General features: G+C 38.6%; 1 protein-coding gene and 1 long non-coding RNA gene across 3 annotated transcripts; one reads left to right on the plus strand and one right to left on the minus strand.

The window, feature by feature from the left end:
• Nucleotides 1–165: 165 nt before the first annotated feature.
• Nucleotides 166–1230, plus strand: LOC124158285. Its single transcript, XR_006864756.1, has 4 exons — nt 166–279; nt 432–606; nt 723–917; nt 1009–1230. It is a non-coding gene; the product is annotated as an uncharacterized LOC124158285 (long non-coding RNA).
• A 1043-nt stretch (nt 1231–2273) lies between these two features.
• LOC124157040 (polycomb group protein Psc-like) lies at nt 2274–24181 on the minus strand. Of its 2 annotated transcripts, none has more exons than XM_046531509.1 (6): nt 23845–24181; nt 23087–23212; nt 20035–20187; nt 19308–19519; nt 7643–7828; nt 2274–5034 (listed from the first exon to the last, which is right to left on the minus strand). In XM_046531509.1, the coding sequence occupies exons 2-6, from the start codon at nt 23196–23198 to the stop codon at nt 2914–2916; spliced, it is 2784 nt and encodes a 927-aa protein (XP_046387465.1). In that variant the 5' UTR covers nt 23199–23212; nt 23845–24181; the 3' UTR covers nt 2274–2913. The 2 variants fall into 2 exon arrangements, with proteins under 2 accessions (XP_046387465.1, XP_046387466.1); XM_046531510.1 differs by lacking the exon at nt 23845–24181 and adding an exon at nt 23646–23751.
• Nucleotides 24182–24346: the final 165 nt, after the last annotated feature.

The raw sequence follows: 24346 nt of genomic DNA on the forward strand, positions 1-24346 counted from the left end.
TGGCTCTTTTCGAACAAATTTTACCATGGTGACAGCTACAATAGGTCTTAGCAAACTCATGCATGCATGATTATGCAATTTTTTAAAAATTGAAACATGTCACATTGAACACCATGGCAACTTGTTTATCCAACACAAAAAATGTAAACAAAAAACCAATCAAGGGCTACAAAAGGACTCTGAGGCGGGGCAGAGGGAATTCCACCATGATGCCGGCGGTAATCTACCTTATCTGATGGGGGACATGGATCAACAATTTTTTAAAGTGGGATCACAGAGGTGGGCAAAATACATTTAAGTTTTATTCTAGATATGATAGACAAATCTGCTCATAAAAATTGAATTTTCAATGCAAATTACAAATTCTTCTATAAATTTGTATTTGAAATACAATTTATATTTCAAAATATGCAGTAACTTTGTAATTCCAGATGAATTTATTGAACATGAACTATCTTCCCCTGAATGCCTCACAAAACTATTAGATGCCCCCTAATGCATGGAGAATTCATATTAGGCATAACTCTCTTATATCCGAGTTAAGAATTTCTTGAGGTGCACATTTTAACCCTGGTACGGATATTCGGCACCTTGGTCGCACTCATGGTACTTACATATTTAGAATTGCCCTTTTCAGTCATTGTATCTCAATAGAAAGTTCTAGATCCCGTGTAATGTTCGACTGCATACTTATTTTTCCATGATCAACAATTTATGCACAGGTTTCACTTTAAGAGCCATTTCCTGAATGAAATCAACTCGTAGGATTTGATGGGCTGCAACAGCTACACAAGTTTTCGCTTCAGTGCATCGAGGGATACACTCAGACAGAGCTTCCTCAGTCGTTTAAGTTATGCATGTGAAAATAATAATGCCAAATTTTTCTATCAATAGATATTGTTGAATGGAAGAATAAGGTTTGGTAACAAATTTGATTTTTATTAATTTCATATCCTACCTATCATCGTTTATTTATTTTAATAATATATTTTCAATAATAATTCTTAGGAACCTATGAAGGACTTTATATCCATGACATACTCCGTGATTGTTATCCGTCATCAATATGGTACCTAATTCTGTGTGATACAGACCAACATATGAACCTGCAGCTCACCTAAACAAAATGTAAGTGAAAACCAGTGCCATAACTATGGGGGAGATGAAGGTATGGATCCTCCCCCAAAGCTTTGGAGAAATGTTTTGCCTGTTGTGATGATTTCCTGTGGAATTACGAATAAAACCCAAATTTAAAGAGTCAAAATGATGTAAAATGTATTTCCAGGCATGTCATTTTTCAAAAATTTTCCTGACCCCCCCCACCCCCAAAGCATACTCCTAGTCAAGCCACTGGTGAAGACCATTCAACATTCCTTTGCAATCATTGGAACTACATGCAGAAAAACATTTCGCTGATACACTGCTGAGAATGGTAAGGGGCGAGGAGGAGAATTTTAAACATGCACTAATTCTCTGAAAACTCTAAACAGAGCATGGCATGTAGCATTTTCAATAGAAAACTCACCCAAATTTTAATTACTTTGAGGTATAAAGTATGTATAAGAAACTTTGTATGAAATGACCTGGAAGCTTTTCACTTCTCTTACATAACAAAAATATTTTTCAAAGTCAAAGCATTGGGAATTATAAATTATTTAAAAATAATCATGACAGAAGCACTAAAAGAAATCAGTATGGTAAAAAAACAGAGAAATTGCCAAGCCAATGATTTCAATGTAATCGGAGAACTAAAAAAAAAAAGTAAGCTCATAATTAGAAGATACTGCCATAATAAACGGCAGCTATTCTGTTGCACCAAGAAACCATCAACATAACCAATTTTGTAAATCCATGAGGACGACGAAACGCTAGCTTTACACCATTTTCATGCAACAATTACCACTAAATCAACATCTGCCATTTTGTAACTCGCAGGTTTTGGAGAGAGGCTGTGGTATAAAATAACTGGGATTGATATCACTCCAACACAACTAAGTTGACCCCGTAGTGAGAAAATATGGTCACATGAAGACAACATCTGAGGAAAAAAGGACAAAAAGAGGGTAAAAAGGAAATATCTTGAATTAGATGTATGTCACATGTAATGCCAAAAAATAGAAAATACCTCAACGTGAAAATGCTAGTTGCTACGATGGTTGAGTGGAGAAATGCATCGAACCAATCTCAGGATTTTTGACTTAATATGAAGACCTACCACCCTAAAAGATTACCTAACTACTTCAAAGAAATAACAAAATTATGTCAACACAGAGTGAAAACTTTAACAGATTTTTATTAAATAAGGATTTAGTATTGCAATTGAAGACAAAACAATCAATCGATCATCCTACTCTTTTGTACTCCAGCATTAAGTTTAAATTGTATTTTCAAACATCACTAAACATGGTGTATAATTGCTGGTTTATTAACGAGAAAGCAGTCAACTATACATAAAAATAACTGCATCTTTAAAAGCTTATGATATATACAGCATACCATTCAAAAATCATCATAAAAACTTTTCAAACTTCACAAATTTACAACAGTCAACATTATTTTCAACCATTCGTCCTTTTTACAATAAGTATCAAAATATAGTCAAGGGACTAGAAAAGTAAACACAAATACGCTTTATGCTCCAAAGGAGAATCAAAACATCTTTAAAAAGTTTTCTTTATCTAACATTGTGAACAACGTGTCCTGATGCAAAAAGGTCGCAAGGCAAGGGGTGTTCAAAAAAGAAGGGCCTTCCAAGCAGGCGTTTAGAGGGAAGACACTTGCACACACAAACACACAGTACAAAGTGGGAATAATCACAGATGAAGTTATCACCACCTACACACTAGGAAGGAGGAAATAAATCCAAAAGCAACACACAAAAAATATATTCATATATTTATATATGTAATGTGCTCAACATTTGCTCGGTGCCATATTTTTTCCTTCGACGACAGAGGTGGGGGATGCTATTGCTGGCACACTGCTGCCTTCTATCTTCCCGTTGATGGGTTCCTTCACTGCCACCTCCCCACTCCCGTCGTCCTTTGCCTTCTGAGCCTCGGAGGGCTGAGGAGGAGCAACCACGGGGGCCGGTAGCACATCGAGGGATTTGCCACTCTTGGGAACATTGTTGGACTCGCCCCCACCATTGTTGTTGCTCAGTTCTCCGTTCACCTTCCCGGGCAATTGTCGGTGCTGCAGCAGGTGGATGGGCGTGACGGGGTGGTGGAAGTGGTGAGGGGGGTGATGTACGGAGGCTGGGACCCTCTGCACTGCAGGGGGAGGCGTTTGCGACACGGGCCTCTCGCCAGGCCTCGACTGTCCGAATATCATGCTGATGCTGGGAGGCAGGGAGGAGTGGAAGCCTGGCGAGGATGATGCGCTGCTCGCGGGAGCCCCACTGCCCTGAGAGGTACGCTGCAATGGTAACTGGGCGTGGGAGGTCATGTGGCAGCTTTGCTGGGACACGACGGATGGGGAATGGCCTGCCAAAGTTGCAGTCGTCTGCAAAACAACACCACTTTGTTGGGGCTTTGGGTGCCCACTCCTCGACGTGGGAGGGACTGGAAATGCAACTTTTGCTGCCGTAGGGCTCTTGTCTGTTTTACACTCGGGCACAATGGATGATGACGAAAGCGGGGCTTGTGCCGTGGAGTTGGTCTTAGGCTCCAGCTTGGTGAGGGGGGGCAGAGGGGGCTTTGGTGTCACTGTGGGTGCAGGCATAGTGCCACCTGCACCAGGGTGCAACGAGTACATGGGTTTCACTCCAGAGGAGGGATTTCCCAAGTACCTCGGCATGTTATTCCTCATCTTGAAGAAGCGTAGAGGTTTGGGTGATGATGTTGGGGGCAACCTCACCCCTCCGTTACCTTCCGTGCCAGAGTAGTTGGCTTTGCCATCCACACTGGCCTCGGGCTTTGATGGGGAGATGGCATGCAAGCCAGGCACACCCATGCTGCCATTATGGTTTGCCACACTCCCTACACCTGACTTCCCAAAGGCTGAATGGTTTGCCAAAACTTTGGATCTCGGTATGCTGGGATTCCAAGTTTTAGGGGGAGTCTTAAGAGTCTTGTAGCCAACTGGAGCAGAGTTTGACCTCTTAGGGGCGGTGGTTGTGGAAGGGGTATTGGACGCTGCCGTACTATGAGTTATTGGCATTAAGCTCACACTGGGGGTAACAGTACTTGATGGTGCGGATGCACACAGCTGAGGGCTTTCCACTGGGTGAGTATAAGAACCTAAATCACCACCAACCTCCTTGCCATTCGTATCCTTTGGTTTAGAACTCAAATCTTTCTTTGGGAATCCATAGCGTACACCACCACTGGGTCTCTGCTCAGACATTTTGTCCAATACACTTGTCTTTGGTGGCAATGCTGACGGGCAGTTGATATCTTTATTACCAACAGATAATGGAGGTTTGACTCCCACAGCCTCAGAACACTCACTAATGGATTTTAAGGTTTGGTTATGGGTTGTAGTTTCCTTGGAATTTTCAGCTTTGTCTCTCACCTTTTCCGGTAGTTTGGAAATGTCTTTTTCTGCAAGTGCATTGCTACTCAATTCACTCTTTTTCACCATCTCCCCAGCACTCTCTTCCACTTTCCCGCTGCTGATTATCGTCTCGTTGAAAGCACCACTGAGTGCACCGCCTTCTACAGCCGATACCAAATCATCCATGTTCCTCACACTCATTATACCATTTTCACTAATTTGCAATTGCACTTCCTTCCACTGCTCCTCCGCTGTTCCACCAACGGCTGCACCCCCATCACCAGATATATCACATTTTTCCTTGGTCTTCTCCTCGGAGTCCTCATTTTTCAAATTTAATTCAGGCACCGAAGGGATTTGGTCATGGTTTAACCTTTCACTATCTTCCACAGCCTTAGTCTCATTCGCGCTTCCCAATAGCTCAATCTTTCCGGCATCAGTCACAAAATTGGAAGTGGTTTTGCACCTTTCGAGATCCAATTTCCTCCTCTTATGAGGCCGTTCAAATATCCTGTATGTGAAGCGCATGACGCCCTTCTGAAAATATAACACAATTTTTGAGACCAAGTAAGGATTGTTGAATTACCCCATGGATACAATATTGCAATTTAAGTGGAATACATGATAAAAACCCAAAAGGGAGTATTTATCTTTCTTTTAAAAATTTAAATGATACTTAAAAGATAATGAGTTGACTAAAAGCAATTTTAAATGGCACAAGTTTGCATTTTGGTCACTGCTTGTAGAAATTAGCATAGATCTACTATTAATGACTATTGTAATATCCTATCAATATTTTTAGAGTTATATGCTTTAGAGTTTTTCGTGATCCACCATGAAAAATACACCTTATTAATACGATCACTGTACATGTGAGACATCGGATGGAAATAATGCACTTTCATCACTCAGGAGCATAATCTTTAACCGAGTCGTCTCTTAATACCACATTCTTCAGAGGAATCTATGTTTTCAACGACTGAACAATTAAATATGACGGTACAAACATAGAATTCATAAGGTACACAGATCAGAAAATAAAAATAATTTACATTTACTTTAATAACTCAACAGCGATTTCCATTGGCAATGTGTGCAACAATATGAAATTCATATAGCTAATGCAAACTCTAGAACTACCAAATATTTGAGGAAAATTTGAGGGCAATGCATCCATTTAACAACCAGAAAAATAAGCTGAAATTTCGTTTCTGAGGCCATCATGAAATTATCATTAACATTGGGGCCATTTTATACAGTGAAATGATCATTCAAATTAAACTCATTAACCGTGACCGCTGTACATGGTGAATGATTTCGGCAAATTTTCTGTGCAGAAATGATGCGCACTGGTGTGACTATCGCTAACGTATGTCGATTCTAATGGTATTCATGACCATTTCTGACCACATGATTTGTTTTTGAAGTCGCAGATGACGGAATGCTTAGTTTACGCGTGCCCTTGAACATAATTTTATATTGCTTTGACTTTCGGTGGGGTACGACGTACTGAGTAATGAGAGGGATTAAAACGGTACGTAATTGATAGCAAAAAACCACTTTAATAAATCGTGCATTTTGTGATCCCGTAACGAAGTAATAAGTTGTTTTAGCTGCAGTGCAACCATGATTATGCTTCAAGATAGTGCAAGAGTACACTACAGCATGATCTGAAGGAAACTTGCTCTTCAAATGATTATCCGAAGTGTCTCCCTTTCAAATTCAGTAAATTAGTAAGTAAGTGAAAAAATAATTTGGGGAAGAACTGCACGTTGATTCTCGCTCAGAAAAATCCTACCTTATCGAGACGAGCCCCGTATTAACACTGAAGTGTCCAGCTCCAATTAAAAAAAAACATGTTTGTCATATTTGCATGTCATAACATAAATTTTCCCACATGCCATGATTGAGATCCTCTCCTCCATTTCAAATCTCCTGAATTTACCCTGACTTATTACAACTCTCAAGATCAATTGGGCTTTCCACCCAATAGGCCTAATGGTCACCCTTTTCGACCATTTGACCGTAAGACTATGAAATAGCAATCAGCAGAGATAACTTTTCAACCCAGAGGAATATAAAAGGAGCTACAGAATTCATAACACCAATGCCTCGTATAGCGCAATTTCGATTAGTGCAATTTCGATAAAGCACAAATTCGTTCCTCTGGTAAACATCGCAATGCAGCGTAGCCTAATCAAAAAACTTTAACACTCTCATGATAAAACGTGAACTTGTGCTAAATACACATGAAATTGCTATCATTTCGCACATATTAATAGTATTGCTTGCCTCAAATCTTCTCTTTTGTTTATACAGTACAGGACCTCAAATCTGGAAAGCATGGGACTGAGTGATTTCTGGATTTTGGAGTTTTCTGTATTTTGGGTCCTCATTAAGAGAAATCGTAACACTCACATGTTTATTGAAAAATTCACCAAAAGTAAGACCAGTATAATTTGTAAAGTCTTACAAAATGCAAATTTTAATGGTTTAAGCAACCTTAAAATGTTCATAATAACAAAAGATGAGCCGTACAACATTTTGTTTTCAAGTACACAAGTTACAATTTGATAGAAGCTAGATACATGTCATCTAAAGTAAATCGTTTCATTTGCTTATTCTGATGTTTTTGTAAAATCTCTGGTATTTTATACAGCCTGATTTTTCAAACCATATATTTTATATATTGCTTGAAAAATCGTCAACTGCCAGCAATGCATTACGAACCCCTGAGATAGCAGATGTTAGCCTACCTGCATGACAGGAGGGAATTTCAAAAGCACGTATGAATTTTTTAAACGTGAATAAAAGTCTTTGAATGCGTGCCTACTATCTTGAAAGATATTTTAAACTATAAAATTTATATAAATAAGGTATTCTAAGGCTATATATGGGAATATATATGGTTTAGAGGAAATTAGATACCCAACACCTATGCTACCAGGAAGGCATCCCCATCTTCCCAATGTTAAAATGCTCGCACATAATGCAAATTCGTACAGCGCAAAGACCCCAGGGAATGCATCCCTTGTGCTATAGGAGGCATGGGTGTATTTGTATTCCTGTCCTTGTTTCTTGACTCTCACATGATTTACGTGACTCCAAGGTATTTATTAAATAAACAAAGTAAAAGGGAACTTACTCTCTTCCATGAGTATATGTAAGCCACATCCATCAGAGAATATTCCTCTTTCAACAACTCCTCAGTGTACATAATGTCCACCCTATGATCAGCTGAAATGCCATATTTTGAACGTAACAGCTTCTTCAAATGGGAGACGGTAACTGCAGCAGGGCATCTAAAATATCGTCGGTGTTGATGGACATCCTGAAAGCATTAAAATACAAGACATCAATGTCAACTGAACCCAATCCATCATCAATACATTTAATGATTAATCACTCACATGAAGAGTTTTAACCCTAGGTTTGGCTTGGATTGGAGAGGGTAAATAAAACTAATGCCAGACTTTGCTACAGGCAAGTGAATAACCATACTCAGGGTAGGGGAGCCAGTTCTTGACCTAAGACTACAGGCTTTGAGGATTTACATTGGGAGGTTTCCAAGGGCTTTGCCCACAGTTTAAATGCGAAACCTTACAGTCAAGAGGAAAAGCACTCCACCCTCCAGGCTACCAAAGTCCCCTTTCATATAATGATAACCAAGAGAAATTATAGCACCATCTAACAAACAGTTGAGCACCCCAAATCTGGAACCATAGGGACAAGGGTGATGCCAGATTTGGGAATCTGCCAGATTTCAGGTGCTGTGGTAGTAATCAATACAATCATGGGGTCTGCGTAATTTTGGAGGCACTAAGTGTTGAATCATATTAAACAGTGTGCAAGGATTTCAAGGAACATTAGAGCAGGGTTCCCACTCTACCTGAACAATGAAATTCACGGCTTTTTCCAGGTTTTCACGGTTATTTTTCACGTTTTCACGGTTTTTTTAAGGTTTTCACGGTCTCAATTTTGCTAAATTCACGGTCCGTTAATAAGCCAACAATAAGAAAATCACTGGCCGTATATCAACAGAAAATTAACGTACGCGAAAAACGCCGTGAATGTTAACGCCGCAATGAAAAGTGATATCTGTTATGACGTGATCTATCGTTTGCAAAATTCAGGGCGTACTAAAGGACCAGCCCAACCGCGCTCTTGCCCGGACGCCGAATACCCTTCGGACCTTCTTCCGTCCGGACACTCGAGGTCCTTTTTTAATTCCTCGCTGAGAGATTGTTTTTTGCACACGTTGTTATTACTGCACAGTAACCGAATTTCCCCCACCCCAATATTTCTTATTTAACGGAAAATATTTTATTTAAATTGTTTATAGAATATAATAAATTGAATCTTTCTTATTCAGCGGAAAATATTTTATGAAAATTGTTAATAGAACATAATAAATCGAAAAACAATTTCATACACCGTATTAGCACGAATCTAAGACGAACACGATTCTAAGACTACCCTCCTTTTTTGGAACTCCACTTGGGGACAATTTTTCTTTATTAATAACGATACGATTATAAAATGAATGCGGAAAAACGATCAATGCTTAATTTTTTTTGCTAGATTGCCTATGTCCCAGGAAACGCAGGATTTTGGCGAGTGATTAAGAAATTCATTAAAGGTTTCAAAACAATATTTTAGATAATAACAGGAATAGTAGTACTTTATCAAGACACATACGTCATATTGTTGATTCGACCCATATCTCTTTCAAAATTCTGAATGTTTCCTCTCCACTCGGCATTTACACTGCTATTATGGATTTCAGTAAGATGTAAAAATTCTTATCCATCAAACACCATTTCCAGTACACGTATTCACGAGAGCAATGTGCATGTTGTGCCTAAAACAACCGCATTCGCCGGTGCAGTGACTGGTTGTGAGATGGATCACGAAGGCCAAAAATAGTCAATTACTTGAATTGTTCCTGTCTAATGAATATATTTTTAATACAATTGAGGTAGTGTGTAAAGCGTGAACAATGTTGCGTTAATCGTCAGTGGCACGCCCACCTGGATCTTCGCCTTCATATCTCTACTTGTTTTCTCCAGGTAGCTCAATCTACCCCCACCCCTAACGTCATGTTCTAGCGGACAACCCAAGGCGCTCTGCAATATTCACGCGCATCTAGCCCGGATTCTTTTCTTCATGTTCAATTATTTTCAGTCCATCTCTTAAAGTTCTCAATAGTTTCTTCGGAGGGGCCATGGTCGGAAGACGACTAAAATTAAACTAGTGAAAATGACTTTATTAAACCCACATGGAAAACACTCGGTGGTTCGAAGTCCAGCCACCCCGGAAAGTAGGGAACCACTCGTACGAGGTGAAGTTCGGAACTGATGCTATCGCGTACGGGGGTACGCAGAGCACACTGCAGAGGGCGAAGCGTGACCATATGACTGCGCCATGAAATTTTTTACCCAAAAGATGCCCATTCTTTTCTAATTAGCGTAGCGCCAGATGATCAGATGAATTCGGATTGTTAGTAGGGAGAAACAAAAATCCTGAGAAGATATCCCTTCGTCAGTAACTCTGACAAGTGAGACTACTAGTAGTAGTATAGCTCGTAAATTGATAACTGATAACAACCTGGTATGATGTTTTCGGAACAAAATGCCGAATTAACTGCCGTAAGCTCAGCTACGAGGATATCGCGTTTCGCCAAAAATCACCATCGTATTTTTCCATCTATTTCCTTGCTTAAAATACGTCATGTGTGGTCTCGTTTTTTTTAACGTGCAAATTACTAACATTTCAATCTAATAAAAGCATAATAGCAATTACTGAATATCATTGTTAGACACCTTTTGGGCTAATAGGTGATTCATGCAGCAGTTGACCTCCATAAACTGGGAACTTCGAAGCAGTTAGGCTGAAAAAGGTCAGTTGGTGAGAAGAGGGGGGAGCGCGAAACACGTTTCTATTGTTCTCGTGAAACTCGATATTTTTTTCGAAGCTAAGGTCTTCGTAATAAGATCCCTGCGCGAGTTGGGACCTGTTTTTATTTTGAAGAAGAGGAAAGCGTCAGAAGGGGGGAGGCGAATGGTGAATGGAGGGGGATAAAGGTTCTTGGGAAATGCGCTAATGTTACTTTCCCACGGCACTGAGCTTCTCCCAATGGTAGTTCCATCTCTTGGGGAGGATTCCAACTACGTGCTTGTCGTTATTAGCCATAAATGACACATTGTATTTATTTCGTCTCATTTTCGTCAAACGATGGATGCGGGAAAATTCTGCGTCGGAACCGCGATCTTCAAACGATCAATGCGAGAAACGATACTTCGGGGAACGATAGATGCGGGAAAAAATTAAATTGTCTATAAGGAACTTAATTTGGGACCAGAAACGGCGAACGATCAATGCGGGAACGATAGATCGAGGTTCCACCGTATAACTTTCTTTTGAAAGCGGCAGTGTAATGACTTCTTTTCTCTGCTATCGTAACACTCTGAAACCAAAACTGAATCGATCTCTCTAATCAGAGGCAAATCATGTTCCCTTCTTACCGTCGCTCTGGGAAAAATGGAACGACTATGTAGCATAATTAATCGTAGAGGGCGTAACTTGGTGGAAATCCATAATATCACGAATACAAGGATCAAGGAAATAGCAAAGTTCTTGATCCTTGTATTCGTGAGACTATGTAGCAGTTTATATCGCGACGGCATTGAGGCTTTAACGTCACAAACAAACAGCATTACCTTAATTGCACAAAGCGGAGGAACTGGATCACCACCGACAGTAAATAACTCCACACAAACTTTCCGGTTGCGACGTAAAACTGGCAAGTTCCAGGTCGACGCATGCGACAATCGTGTAAAGCTGTGTTGCCATAAGCGGAAATCTTCTCTCGTTTTCAGGGCCGCAATGCGCGAGAATTAGTAACGTCACGCCGAAAGCTCGCTGTCACCCGGTTCAAACGCAGGGAGCGTAGAGTCCACAGCGCATGGCAGGTTGTCAAGGCTAGCGGTCTTCCAGTCATAGGATTGAGGGTGTTGAATAAACGTTCAAATTTTTCGACACAATGGCCATCTAGATTTAGTTTCGAAAGTGGTCGCTGCAGCCAGTGGGAAGGCTAATTGGGTGGAAGGGGGACTAAGCAGTGACCGAGGGAGGGGAAACCAAGCCATTTGAGGAAAGTAAACAAGCTGATGAGAAGTGGTGTCATATTTCAGGAGGGAGAGAGAAAAGGCCTGCGCTGGGGAATGTTTTTTTCTTCAGGCAACATTCGTTCCCACGCTTTTCTGACCCATGCGGCCGCATGCGACGATGCTCGCCACAATGAATAGAAGTGCGCTAGCTACGAACGAAGATGAAAATTTCTGGGAAGGTATTATTATCAAGATTTAGAGATTTTTAAGGTTTTAAGACGAAATTCACGGCTATTTCCCGGTTTTTTCACGGTAGAGGAAATTCACGGCTAATTCACGGTTTTAAGGTTTTCACGGTTGAGTGGGAACCCTGTTAGAGGCATAAAAAAATTTTATCAGATTTTTTGACAAATAAAATTTAACATAAACTATAACACATTAGAAGAAATATAATTTCCTTTAATTAACTAGCAATTAACTTATTATCAATAAAAAAGTAAACATGGTTACATTCAAACACTACATAGTTTTACAAAACAGCTGAGTGAATAAAATGTATATAAATTGAATAAATAAATATATCACCATAGTATCCACAAATACTCGAATACTTTGAATTTTGCGCCATAGGCTGCCACATGCACGTCATTGGTAGCTGACTCGGAAACAATGTAGGGGACTCCAGTTGTTTAGTGCATGCAGTTTTAGGCAAGTTGACAAACTACATCAACTTTGCGGATAAGAGTGGTGAATAGATATCGTGCGATGTGGGGGACTGAAAATGAATTTAGGAAATCAGGATCAGAGGATCTGAAAACCCCAACTTTCCCCCTCGAAAAAATTGAAAATGGCGAGGGGAAAAAAAATTCGACTTTTGGGGTACCTTCCCCAAAGATACTGCTCTTAACCCGTTCCACTAATCGGAAAGATCATCACAGATTCGAAGACTACACGGATGCTGGATTCCCCCGACATCAGTTTTGTTTCTTTATGCCAAACGACAGCTCTCCATTGACACGCCAAGGTTGACGAAGGATCAAAATTTTTATTAAAATACAGTGGAAGCCCGGTTTAGCGAGTACGGCATTTTACAAGAATCCCATTTTAGCGAGTGATAGCCTTTGTACTGCAAAATGGCCCATGTTTTACATGTAAAATAAATCGGATTTAGCAAGGTCAAAAAGTTCCTTCCACTGTGGATGCTCGTTATTACGAAAGATATTTATTGAGGGCAATCCACTGCTGAGGGGGCAATAACTATGCTTTGTATTATCTGTTTATTAATTAATTTATTTATTCATCAAATTGTCTACATAGAGCATAGTTTGCAATTTTATAGTGGCACAGTATAACAAACTAAAAAAGTACAAACACAATCAAACATAATAAATTTAAGTATATAACAATACATTGAAGTAAACTTATTGACCTTAAGAGTTCCTATTAAGGTAGGAAAGAGCGCGGTTTGTAAAGGAGTGGTTTGGGAAGGAGAACGGGTCAATGTGATCTGGAAGGGAATTTATGAGGGAAGAGAGGCGGGAGAGGATGGAACGTTTGGTTAGTGACAATCTGGGAATGGGCGCATGGAGGAGCAAATGCGTTCGGGTGGGTCTGCATGGAACTTTAAAAGTTAGATTGGAGACGAGATCGGGACAGTCTATGGCAGAGTTTAGAATGCTATGCATTAGTTTTAAATCGGATTTGAGGATTACATTTGGAATATTAGATATAGAGAGAGTCTGCAAAACAGTATCAGCGGACATATTACGAAGATGAGGGATTCTGAACTTAACTATATTCAACTAAAAATACAAGACGTCTGTCAGATCAATAACACCTACAGCCAGTTATGTCCAAGCATTTATGAGATTTACGGCCTTGAATACACTCGGTGCACTCCCATTTTACGTTCCTCTTTTGTTCGGCCCAATTATCAGTGGGGAGGGGAGGGAATGGGAGGTAGATGACAGTGGGAGAGGGAGTTAGTACACCCCCTCCCCCCCCCCCCCCGACCCTCTTTGGCTGGCTTTGTAGCTAATTGGCTACGTCTTAAGCGTGGGAAGTTACATTGTAGTGAAACCCCCTCCATCTTTTCCTAAGATAGGTTTGGAAGTGGAAAGCGCAAGATTATCGTAGTTAGATCAGCGCCCTTACATTGACTTTCAACTTATAAAAAGCCAGAGCAACGTTACCTGTCGCTGCATGCTATCCAGCAATGTATATTTCGATATTTAATTTATGCATAGGAATGCAGTTCAATCAAAATATGGTCAACCAATATTACCAAGTAGGAAAATCACAGTTACTACACCAAGATGGTAAAATAATAATCAACCTTAATTAGTAAAAGAGAATTGCTCTGCTGATAGCAGAAATCCTCTGCTTATCGACCAATCATAGTGAATCTTCATTGTCTCTTCTTCATAATCTCCAAAATTCTGTAGAATTCAAAGTTTCACGTCATTTCAGCAAAACTGGCGCACTTCCACACAATACCACAATACCTTTAACTTGTTTAAATGAATGGCTTAACTTAGATGCAGGTTACCCCCAAGGGCTGTGTACTATGCAAACACAATGCTATTTCCTACACCAGATCCTTTATATTTCTTGGCAATGATTAAAAGTTCCAACATGGACTCCTATATCAAAAATAATACTCCGCTCCGAATTTCACAATGCAGCATATGCATCCTCACCAATCCATTAGATGAGTGCCAAAGTAGCAGGATTTCAAAGACTGATATTGGGAGGCAGTTTGGTGTCTTGTCATTTACATTGTTCACAATATTTAAGAAGAAAGATATAATTCATGCAGCAGTGACCGAACTAGGAACATCTAGAAGCCAAAAATATTTACGGCAAGGTGAACATCGGCAAATGGAATCTGCATTATTCAAATGGTTCTGTCAACAAAGGTCCACAGGACTACGAATAATTGGTGCGATTTTAAAGAATAAAGCTGACTACATTTCCATTGGGGAGAAAAATGTTTGCAAGAAATATATTTGACCACCGAATCATGCTGAATTTCAGTGAACCTTTCAGCCAATTTACCCAACTGACTGATGCACTGTATAAACAATCGAAAACTAAACAAAACTAATATTGTCGGAATGTTGAATATGCAAAATTATCCATAAACTCCTACCCCATACCAAACATAATGATTCCAACTAGTTACGCTGTTTTTGCAGCTTTCTGTGGTGGTAAAAAAATATAAGAACGGGAATAAAATCACCAAAAATGGAGTAATTAATATTTTATAAAATTGAAAATCCCCCATTTCTTTCTTTAAATATGTTGATACTACTACATTGTGCCTGATAATGACTCTTATTTTGTTTAATTTTGTTAAATACCACGGAAACAGTAAATACAAATGAATACGAGACTTGGTGGGTTTATTCAATACCTTTGGATACAACAAGCACTCGACTTAGTGAGTAATTTCTGAGGGATTCTGATCATTCATTAAACCGGGCTTCTACTGCATTCGTAAAAAAAAACAGGTGTTTCGTAGGTGACTTCAACAATCACATATCAGTGGGCCCCTGGCAGAACGCAGACCATCATTACACCAAAATTCAAAAAATTATGCTCAACACTTCTCACTCGAAGCTCATCCACAAGAAGGAACCCTCATTAACAAATGATGAGGCATCTTTCGGAACAGAAAAACGCAATAACAGTAGCTGCCTCTAACCTGAGTTTTAATGTAGACATAACTCCACCACAATGGGATGCTATTGAGCAATCGATTGATGTTTTGGATGTAATGAGCAAGCAACATTTCTTGCTAAATGAATTGCAGTCAAAGTTTCTTAAGTTATCCCCCTTGTGAATAGCATTATTAATTTCCTAAAAACTTAGACGTTTTCGCATAGTCATCTAAAAGGTATCGTCAATGAATTGCTGTTTTCAATTAAAGGTGCGTATGAATTTCAGGAAAAAGAGCAATTATTCACTTTAGGCACAATTCTTGATCCACCATTCGAAATCAGCGTATTCCAAGATACATATAATGATGAGATATAAAAATTCAGAAAAAAACAATTGGCATTGGAGATGACTAAACAATATCACCCAACAAAAACAGCTACCTTAGGAAAAGTACAACCAAAAATAGCTGATGTAAAGCAACAACATACAGCGTGGGGACTTTATTCTTAGTTAATGGTAACAGCACCAGGTTCTCACGGAAAGAGTCAGGATACTCTAGAAGAAGAAATTCGAAAATAGACGGAAGAAGATTTCCTTAATCCTTGTGACAACATCTGTGATTGCTGGAAAATGAAGTCTGTAGCCTAACTTGAAGGAATTATTGTCAATGAATTTAATCACACCTCCATCAATAGTTTTTTCTGAGCAAGTCTTCAGCACCTTCAGGTTTAATATGTGACGAAAAAAGAAGCATACATGATCCTGAACTAGTAAGAATGCTTGTACAGTAAAACCTCTATGTAGTGAACCTCTTTACATCGTAAACCTCTATACATCGTACCAACCCTCTGGTCCCGTCACATTTACATGTAAAATTATAGGCAAACCTCTCTATAGTGAGCCTCTTTATATGGTAAAACCTCTATACAGTGAAACCTCGATATAACGACACCCCACGGTGCACTAATAAACACTCGCTATAACGAATTGTCGCTTTACCGGAGGTGGAGCAAATAATAGCCAATATACCTGTTGCGAACAGATATACAGGAACAGGAGTGGTGCGGCGACAGATAAACATCTATCCGATAAACGTAAGCATAAATCCAGACAAAAGGCGATGTTTTTTTGCATCATTAAATTCCCTTACTCAAATAACGACTAACTATTCAAACAATTTATAAGCGCCGCACTGAATAAAAATCATGCAAAGCATTTCTTCGTCAATCATTATATTTATCGCACGACAGTTTACCACATAAATTTGATACTGAGCACTCCATTAACTTCATTTCTAACAGATCGCTAGCAATTACAGAGGTTAAGGAGTATTGATGAAAGTCTTCCGGCGGTGAAACCCTCGCTATGGCGAGAGCCAACACCGAAAGGGTCTCGTAAAAACGAATTTTTTAACACGCTCATTATAGGGTCAATTGACGGTGCATCGGCTATATCTCGTAATAGCGGGAGTGTCGCTATAGCCCGTACTCGCTTTAACGAGGTTCCACTGTATATCATAGCAACGAGACACCCCCGAGACGGCCAAACTACCTCCGCATTTCGTACCGAGACAACTAGAGACCATTAATGCAGCCGCGATAACGAACATGGAATGACATTTTCAGCAATAAATGTTTCACGCTTATTCTTTTCTTTTACACCTTTACTATAATGTAATTTTCATGTTAACCATTAGTTATGGCCGTTTTGTTCCATATGAGAGCATACCTAACAGTAAATAAGAAAAAGCCAACAAACTATCCTAATCATTTTAAGTGCCAGTAAATGAAGACAGAACGAATCGTTTTCTCTCGAATCATGGTCAAAATTGCGCGATAGCACTCACTTTCTGTTACTTATGGCTTTATTTTCCTGTAAATGCTTACATATTATGTTCAATTAATATAAGGGGCGATCAGCGCAGCCTATAATCCTTTGTCGGCGGAAATATTTCAACTAACTTCACTCCCATTCATGGAGACAGAATTACTCAACCGCATTGCTACTTCCGTTTCTAAAATGAAAATATTTCATGAATTTACTGTGACTCGAAATAAATCAAATACTGTTTTGCAATTATTTTATTCCCATATTTCCCGGTGTAGCACTTTCTCACTGCCGCCTTGGTATTTTTTTCGATGCTTTCGTGAACGATCGCATATTGCGCTTAGTAACAGTCATATGTCTTGCGTGCGTATTTATGCCGCGAAATCTGACTCTTCCATCGGGAGTCCGGGACGTCAATTTCAAGCAATACATAACGAACATCACTCCATGCGCGACAATGTTAGATGAAGGAGACGGCTAATTAGCTGATACGCGGTAGAGCAATGAAATTTTTTACCGTAGCCGCCGCATTCTGAAGTAGTTCGCCCAGCATTCTCACCAGGAAATCATGTCGTTTTGCAGACCTAGCGTTTCTTTGTGCCCTCGACAGAATTTTTCTACGGAACTCTATGAGCATTGTATTTTAGAGAAAGGGAATTCGACGAAATTTTCAAAATTACGCTCAATATCTTGTTTATTTTTTGCAATAGTCACGTGTTTATTTATTTTTTATAATCTTTAACAAGTCATACGTTATAAGAATGATAAATCAATTTTCTAAAATATATTTTAAGGAGTATTTTCAATTGTTTGCCATAAAATATGAAAACATACGAAAAGTAATAAAACAAGGTGGCTGCTTGACATTACCACATTCCGAGGAATTTTTCGAGCCATCGACGAGGGCAGGCAGAAGAAAGATGTAGCAGTGACCTTTGGAATGGCATCATTTACCCTGACATCTATTTTAAACAACCCAGGAAAAACAGAAGAAACTGTACATCTAGGCTGCACAAATAAAAAATGTGGGCAGTGAAATAAGAGGATGAAGGAATTATGTTAAGAAATATAAAAGTTGTGTACTTCCCTCCAAACACTACTAGTAAATTACAACCTTAGATCAGGGAATTATTTCTTTGTTCAAAAGACATTATCAAAAACAGCTAGTGATTTATTTTTTATGGAGAGTGAATAGTGAAAACGACTTTAAAAGTGCTCGTGGAACATCCTTCAGACTATGAACAGGCTGTGCCTTTCGTGGAAGGAATCAATATCCTCAATTTTTGAGAAATGCTTCATTAATGGTGGTAGCAAACAGGAGGAAAGTGAGATATTTGAGAATGAACCTACAGAGTACGATAAAATCAACAAAATAGTTGACACAAATTCAACATTTGAAGACTTTGTAAATGCTAATAATGATTTATTCATATGTTCCCCACATGAGTTGGAAGGTAGTGGTGAAGGAGATGTATACATATTGCACGATACAGAAGAAGATGGATTTAGAGGAAGATGTTGGTAATAAGGAATCAGTTACAGTTCCCACCAAAAAAGAGGTTGAGGATTCATTGTATGTAATTGAATGGTTTTTATCAAGCATGGAGGAATGCGATCATAATATGATTATATTCAATAGAATTGAAAACATTATATCGAAAGAGTTTTAAAAAGGTTAAAGCAAACCCAATAACTAATTTCTTTCCTAAAAAGCCCTCTTGAACAAGTTACTTTTACCTTTGTATAATCATTAAATTGTAAATATATGTTCACTAATGCATGCATGTATGTTTAAATATATTAATATTATGGTTTATTATTAAAATGGTTCCTATCACTAAAACCTCTCTATAGTGAACCTCCATACATCAAATTGCCCAAATTTTGGTCCCCTCCAGTACGATGTAAAGAGGTTTTACTGTATTTCTAAAAAAACTGCTATAGATAATATGTTTTAGAATAATGTTATCGATGCAAATGATTTCATTAAATATGAAATAAAAAATACTGATTTAAAAAATGTATTTGACACATACCTTTTTATTTATACATTCATCAAGTGAAATAGAAGCTTTAACATGCTTTGCCCAGTTCTAGGATTCAAGTATTCAAATTTTGAAATATTCGAGCAATGATTTAATATTCGATCCATCTCTACGAAATACCAACAGAGGCATTCCTGTAAAATGCAGATACAACCCAGTAGATTACCTTGTTGGCTGGAGAAAAGAGATAGTTGGACTTGAGATCATCATGGGTTGAACTGGAGGTCGTCTTTCCACAGTATTCTAAACACAAAGCAATTGTTTCATCGGGACAGTATATGCAAGATGTTTCTTCATTTATCACTCCAGCATCATACTCAGACACAGGCGGTACTTCAGGATGGCGCACGTAAAACTCTTGCCTCTGCTTCATTTCATCTGTAGGGGTACAACCAGAGATAAGTCAAAGAAATTTTGTTGTGAAAAAGTTAGTTCAATTTTAGAGACTTTTTTTCAAGCTTTATCTAGTGGAACAAAATGTTCATGAAGGACAAATGAAAAATAATCAAATAATACAGAAAATAGTAAAATTAAGTAGTATAAATGATAAAAAATAGTAAAATATAGTAGCTTCTTGTGAAAAATTACCACAAGTTTTATAAATAAATTAATTCAATCCATTGAAGCGATCTGGGCACATGAGATAAATCACTGCAAATACACCAAATTATGCCTCAAGAAGGCTTCTGCAACCCAGAGTCTCAAGTAACTAAAGAGATGAAATCAATCCCCCATACCAATTCAAATCTGAGCACGACAACGTAATAGGATACATAAAAGGTATTTTTGGACACTCATGAAAAGATAAAGATTTAAAAAGAATGACAACACTGATGATAAATCTTATGTCTGAAGTCTCTGAACTTTAGAAAGAAGATTAATAGGATACTTACTTTGATATAAACCAGGGACCAATTTGTAAACAATACTTTGCAAAGTATGATCAGCCCTGATGTTCTGCAAAGGTTTGGTCTTGTGAACTTGTACATCACAAATAGGGCAGTATTTGCTGGTTTCTAAGTAGCGGACAATGCAAGTTTTGCAAACTGAAAGAAAAAAGTGTAAGTAAAATAAAATGGTTCCGTTTTCTACAAGCTTTCAACAAAAATAGCTCAAAAATTGTGAGTTACAGTATATTTTCCGTAAAACGAATTTGACTGGATTAGCAAAATATCAATTCCTTCATGAGGGAAAACCATAAACGGAGGCGATTCACGGGTTGCGTCGTCTAAGGATGAACTCTCTTCCATAGATTTATACCTCAGTTACAGGAATTGCAATGGACTCCCATTGAGAAATTTTCGATTGGACAAGAAGTTCTGCTCACAGTAACAAATAATGCATGCCCACAACACACAAAAGCCCCACAATGTCCCACTCACTGACTAACGTGCACAAATTCTCAAGCAATTCCAGAAGAGATGGGGAGTTGAAAATTTTCAGGGACGCAGAGGACCGAAAACCCCAACTATCCAACTCCTTCCAAAAAAAAAAATCAACACGGAGGAAATTCCAATATTTTTGGCACTAGAATCACTCAAGCTGCTTAAGTAATAACCACATTTAAAATTTCATTCATTATTTGAATACAAGATAGATATGCAATACGCATAATGAGCCACTCATTTCAATGTATCCAACAGCAGTTCAGCAAAAAACTGCCGAAGTTAAAGTTTTGAACAAAAAAATTCCCAGAACTCCAACAAGTGAACAAGGTTTGAAAGGATAGGTAAATTTTTGAAAGGATCATATTGATCTATTATTTTAATTTTCTCTCTGACATGTTTTGCGATTTTTGGCGATGGTGTCAACCTTCAAATGCTCTCTATTCACGCAACTCACAGACATGAGGGTATGCTGTCGACTGCTTTCTGCCTCCTGATGAACAAAAGAAGATTGAGCATTCGCAAATGCTAATGCCACAATATTTACAACAAAATGAACTACTTATTCATCAAATAACAGTTTTCCACATGAATATGAGACTGAGCACTCCATGTTAACTTTCTTTCTAAAAGATCACCAGCAATTACAGAGGTTAGGGACTCCTGGTGAAGGTCCTCCAGTGATGGAAACTCTCGCTATGGCGAGTGCCAACATAGAAAGGGCAAACTTTTTTACATGCTAATCATAGGATCAATTTACAGTGCTTAAGCTATCTCTAGTAATGGCGGGGGTCTCGCAATAGCCCCCACTTGCTTCAACGCGGTCCCACTGTATGTAACTTATTAATAATTCCAGATTAATAACTATCATATTAAAATAAAGAGAATATTTTCTACAGTAATTGTAACATATTGTTTTTAATCTCAAAAATGAGATGACTACTTGACTATCACACCCTTATGAGAATTCCCCCCCTCCCTCCCCCAGAAGAAAATCTTGGATCCACCCTTGGAAGAGGAGATTGCTTATAGGTCATTGTGGTACAGAGAGCAAGAACAAGTTAATCAGGATGCACTCATAAGGCTTGAAGCTATTCAGGAAGATATGTTGGACAAGAAGAAAGCAAGGGAAAAAGATTTTTTAATCCCAGGTGTGTTACGAATAAAAAAAATGAGAGAGAGATTTCCTGTGAGGGAAGCAAGAAGGCTAAAAATGCACCCAACCCAATCTACTCGGACATTATGGGACCCATACCTAGCACAGCCCCTCAGTTTGCTATATTGTTCACCTATTTAATTTCTCAGCGTAGTCGCCTTAAACACTTTACAATTACGTTTCCGACTTCTTCCAGCCCTGATAAAAATATGATTTTTTGGAACTCCGCAAAATCTTTACCCGTGATCGCATGATCTCCTCATCTGCCACAAAGTGCACACCCTAAAGCCAATTTTTCATGCTTGGGAACAAAAAGAATTCTCATGGGGTGGGTCAAGCCAGGAAAATACAGAGCAAGAATCAGTGCCTCGTAGCTCCACTTCGACAACTTCACTAAACTGGATAGTCATTGGATGAATGACTGAGGTGAAATAATATTTTGCTTTGAAAAATCAACGGAAAAATTAGCAAATACACTTACTAAACTACTATCTAGCTAAGTAACTTAATTATTAAGAGCCAAAATAGGCAATAACAAATAGTGCTATTAATGAATTAAATCAAGAATGTGTATATGCCGAGTGATATATTAAGAACTGACAAAAATTTCATCAAACATTCAGGAAAGATTTATTCCTGGCTAAACACACAAAAAGAAAGGTAAGTTAAAGCATTGAAATGTAACACGAAGCTGTGGGAGGGAAACATTACATATGATAAATGCATGCAGAGAATAGAGATGATTGAAGAGCCAGTGGGCACGTGCCTAGGGACAGACAGCTCCACCAATAATTCATAAAGAATCTCCAGAGTGAAACACCAAGAGTGAAATTGGAAAATTGTGAATTCCATTGCAATATCCCCAACACACTTTTCTTTTGCATAATAACGTGTCTCACTTTTAAACCCAAGCGTGATGACATTAACAATGCACACTTAAAATACTAAATCAACTTTTTTTGATCTCAAAAATTGATTTGAAAAGAGTTAGGCACCTCCAGTGGTGGATCCAGGATAGGAACAAAGGGGGAGGGAGCTAAGTGGGAGTTATCTCCCTTCAGTCGTGGGGGTCCGAAGAAAATTACCATTCTATATAAATAGGATACAAACGAGGGGGGGGCTATAGCCCTTTAGCTTCACTACTGGGCACCTCTACTAATTAAGAAACAAAAAAGAAAAGAAAAATATGAAATGCACTCTTATCAATAGATTTTACCGCATCACTTCCAAAAATTGTGTCTACTTATTCCAGAATTAATTTTGATGATCACCATCGTTGAATCCTTATCACAACTCCAGTGCCATCAGTCGTAATGAAAAACTAAATACCTACATCACACTGCCATATTGGTAAGGAATAAATTCATTTCCTCGATTCAACATACCAAAAATACCACAACTTACATGAGTGGAGACATTCCACAATTGTAGTGGCGTCAATGAAGTACCCTCCACAAAGAACACACAGCAAATTCGGGTTCACATCCGACAACTTCAATCTTGATGGCCGATTCATTTTCAAGCCTATTTCTAAAACCAAAAAATAACAACATTAGGCTTGATTAGAGTTGTGTGAAATAGTAGGCTGACGAACAACACAACACCAATCCTACACTAACTCACAGTATCCATGAAATGTTTACTACAGCTAGTTCTTCCATAAACTTAGAACAAGGAATTTGCTCCCCTGAATTACTTTGACAATTATCGATTACGGGGTTGTTCATAAAGAATGGCTGAGAAAACACAGCCTATTAAACATTGAATTTATCACAGCAGTTTAAATTATACACTTAACTAAAATAACAGTAAACCCACACAGAAGACTAAGGTAGAGAAATAACAGGGGAGTGAATCTTTTGTCAACAAAGCAGAAACAACTCTTAACGTTTTAAGGCTGAAGTAACAAGCAGGTTTGACAGAACATCTATAAAATCGTCACAATTCTCAGTAAAGCTCTTACATTTAACAACAGTTACCCCTTTAAAACAGAAAAAAATAGTTATATTGAGACGGAGAAGTTAACACAAGAGCTAAGTCAGCCATGTTGGATATCGAGTTTACTGCCATGTCGTGCACGGTTGAAAATGAGAGCGCGAAATGCATACGAAGGAAGTTGAGGAAAATGTATACATTAAAAGCGTAACAGAACACAGTTTTACCTCCAACCACTTCCACTGCAGTTACACCATATCCTTAGGATATACTACACCCAAACGTCAGCTTCTACTCGAAAAAACAAAATAACCTTCAAATACGAATGAACATCGATGCTTGTTTGGGAGCTGTCACGTGATGCCTCCATATGTCAGGCAGCTTCACGAAAAACTCACGAATGAAGCTTATGGCTCATACACTACAGAAAACACTGGGAAGTACTGGGCGTCATATTAACCAAAGTTATACGAAGATGATTTTGAACATCACTGCGAACGCTGACACTAAGGACTCTGTCAACAGCCAGTTGTTTACAATTTAGCGACAGCGGGAAAAATTTTTACCAAATAATAGCGACAGATAGTAAACTGTACTTGCGACTTTAGCGCTACCGGCTACTTGCGTGGAAACTTGTAACACATTTCCCGCCATTTATGCAGGCTGCACAGGAAGAACAAGGCGATGTTTTCATGCGGCTTGGAGGACGAATAACATGAAAGATAGTAA

This window comes from Ischnura elegans, chromosome 4 (assembly GCF_921293095.1).
Source record: "Ischnura elegans chromosome 4, ioIscEleg1.1, whole genome shotgun sequence".
Classification (NCBI taxonomy): domain Eukaryota; kingdom Metazoa; phylum Arthropoda; class Insecta; order Odonata; family Coenagrionidae; genus Ischnura; species Ischnura elegans.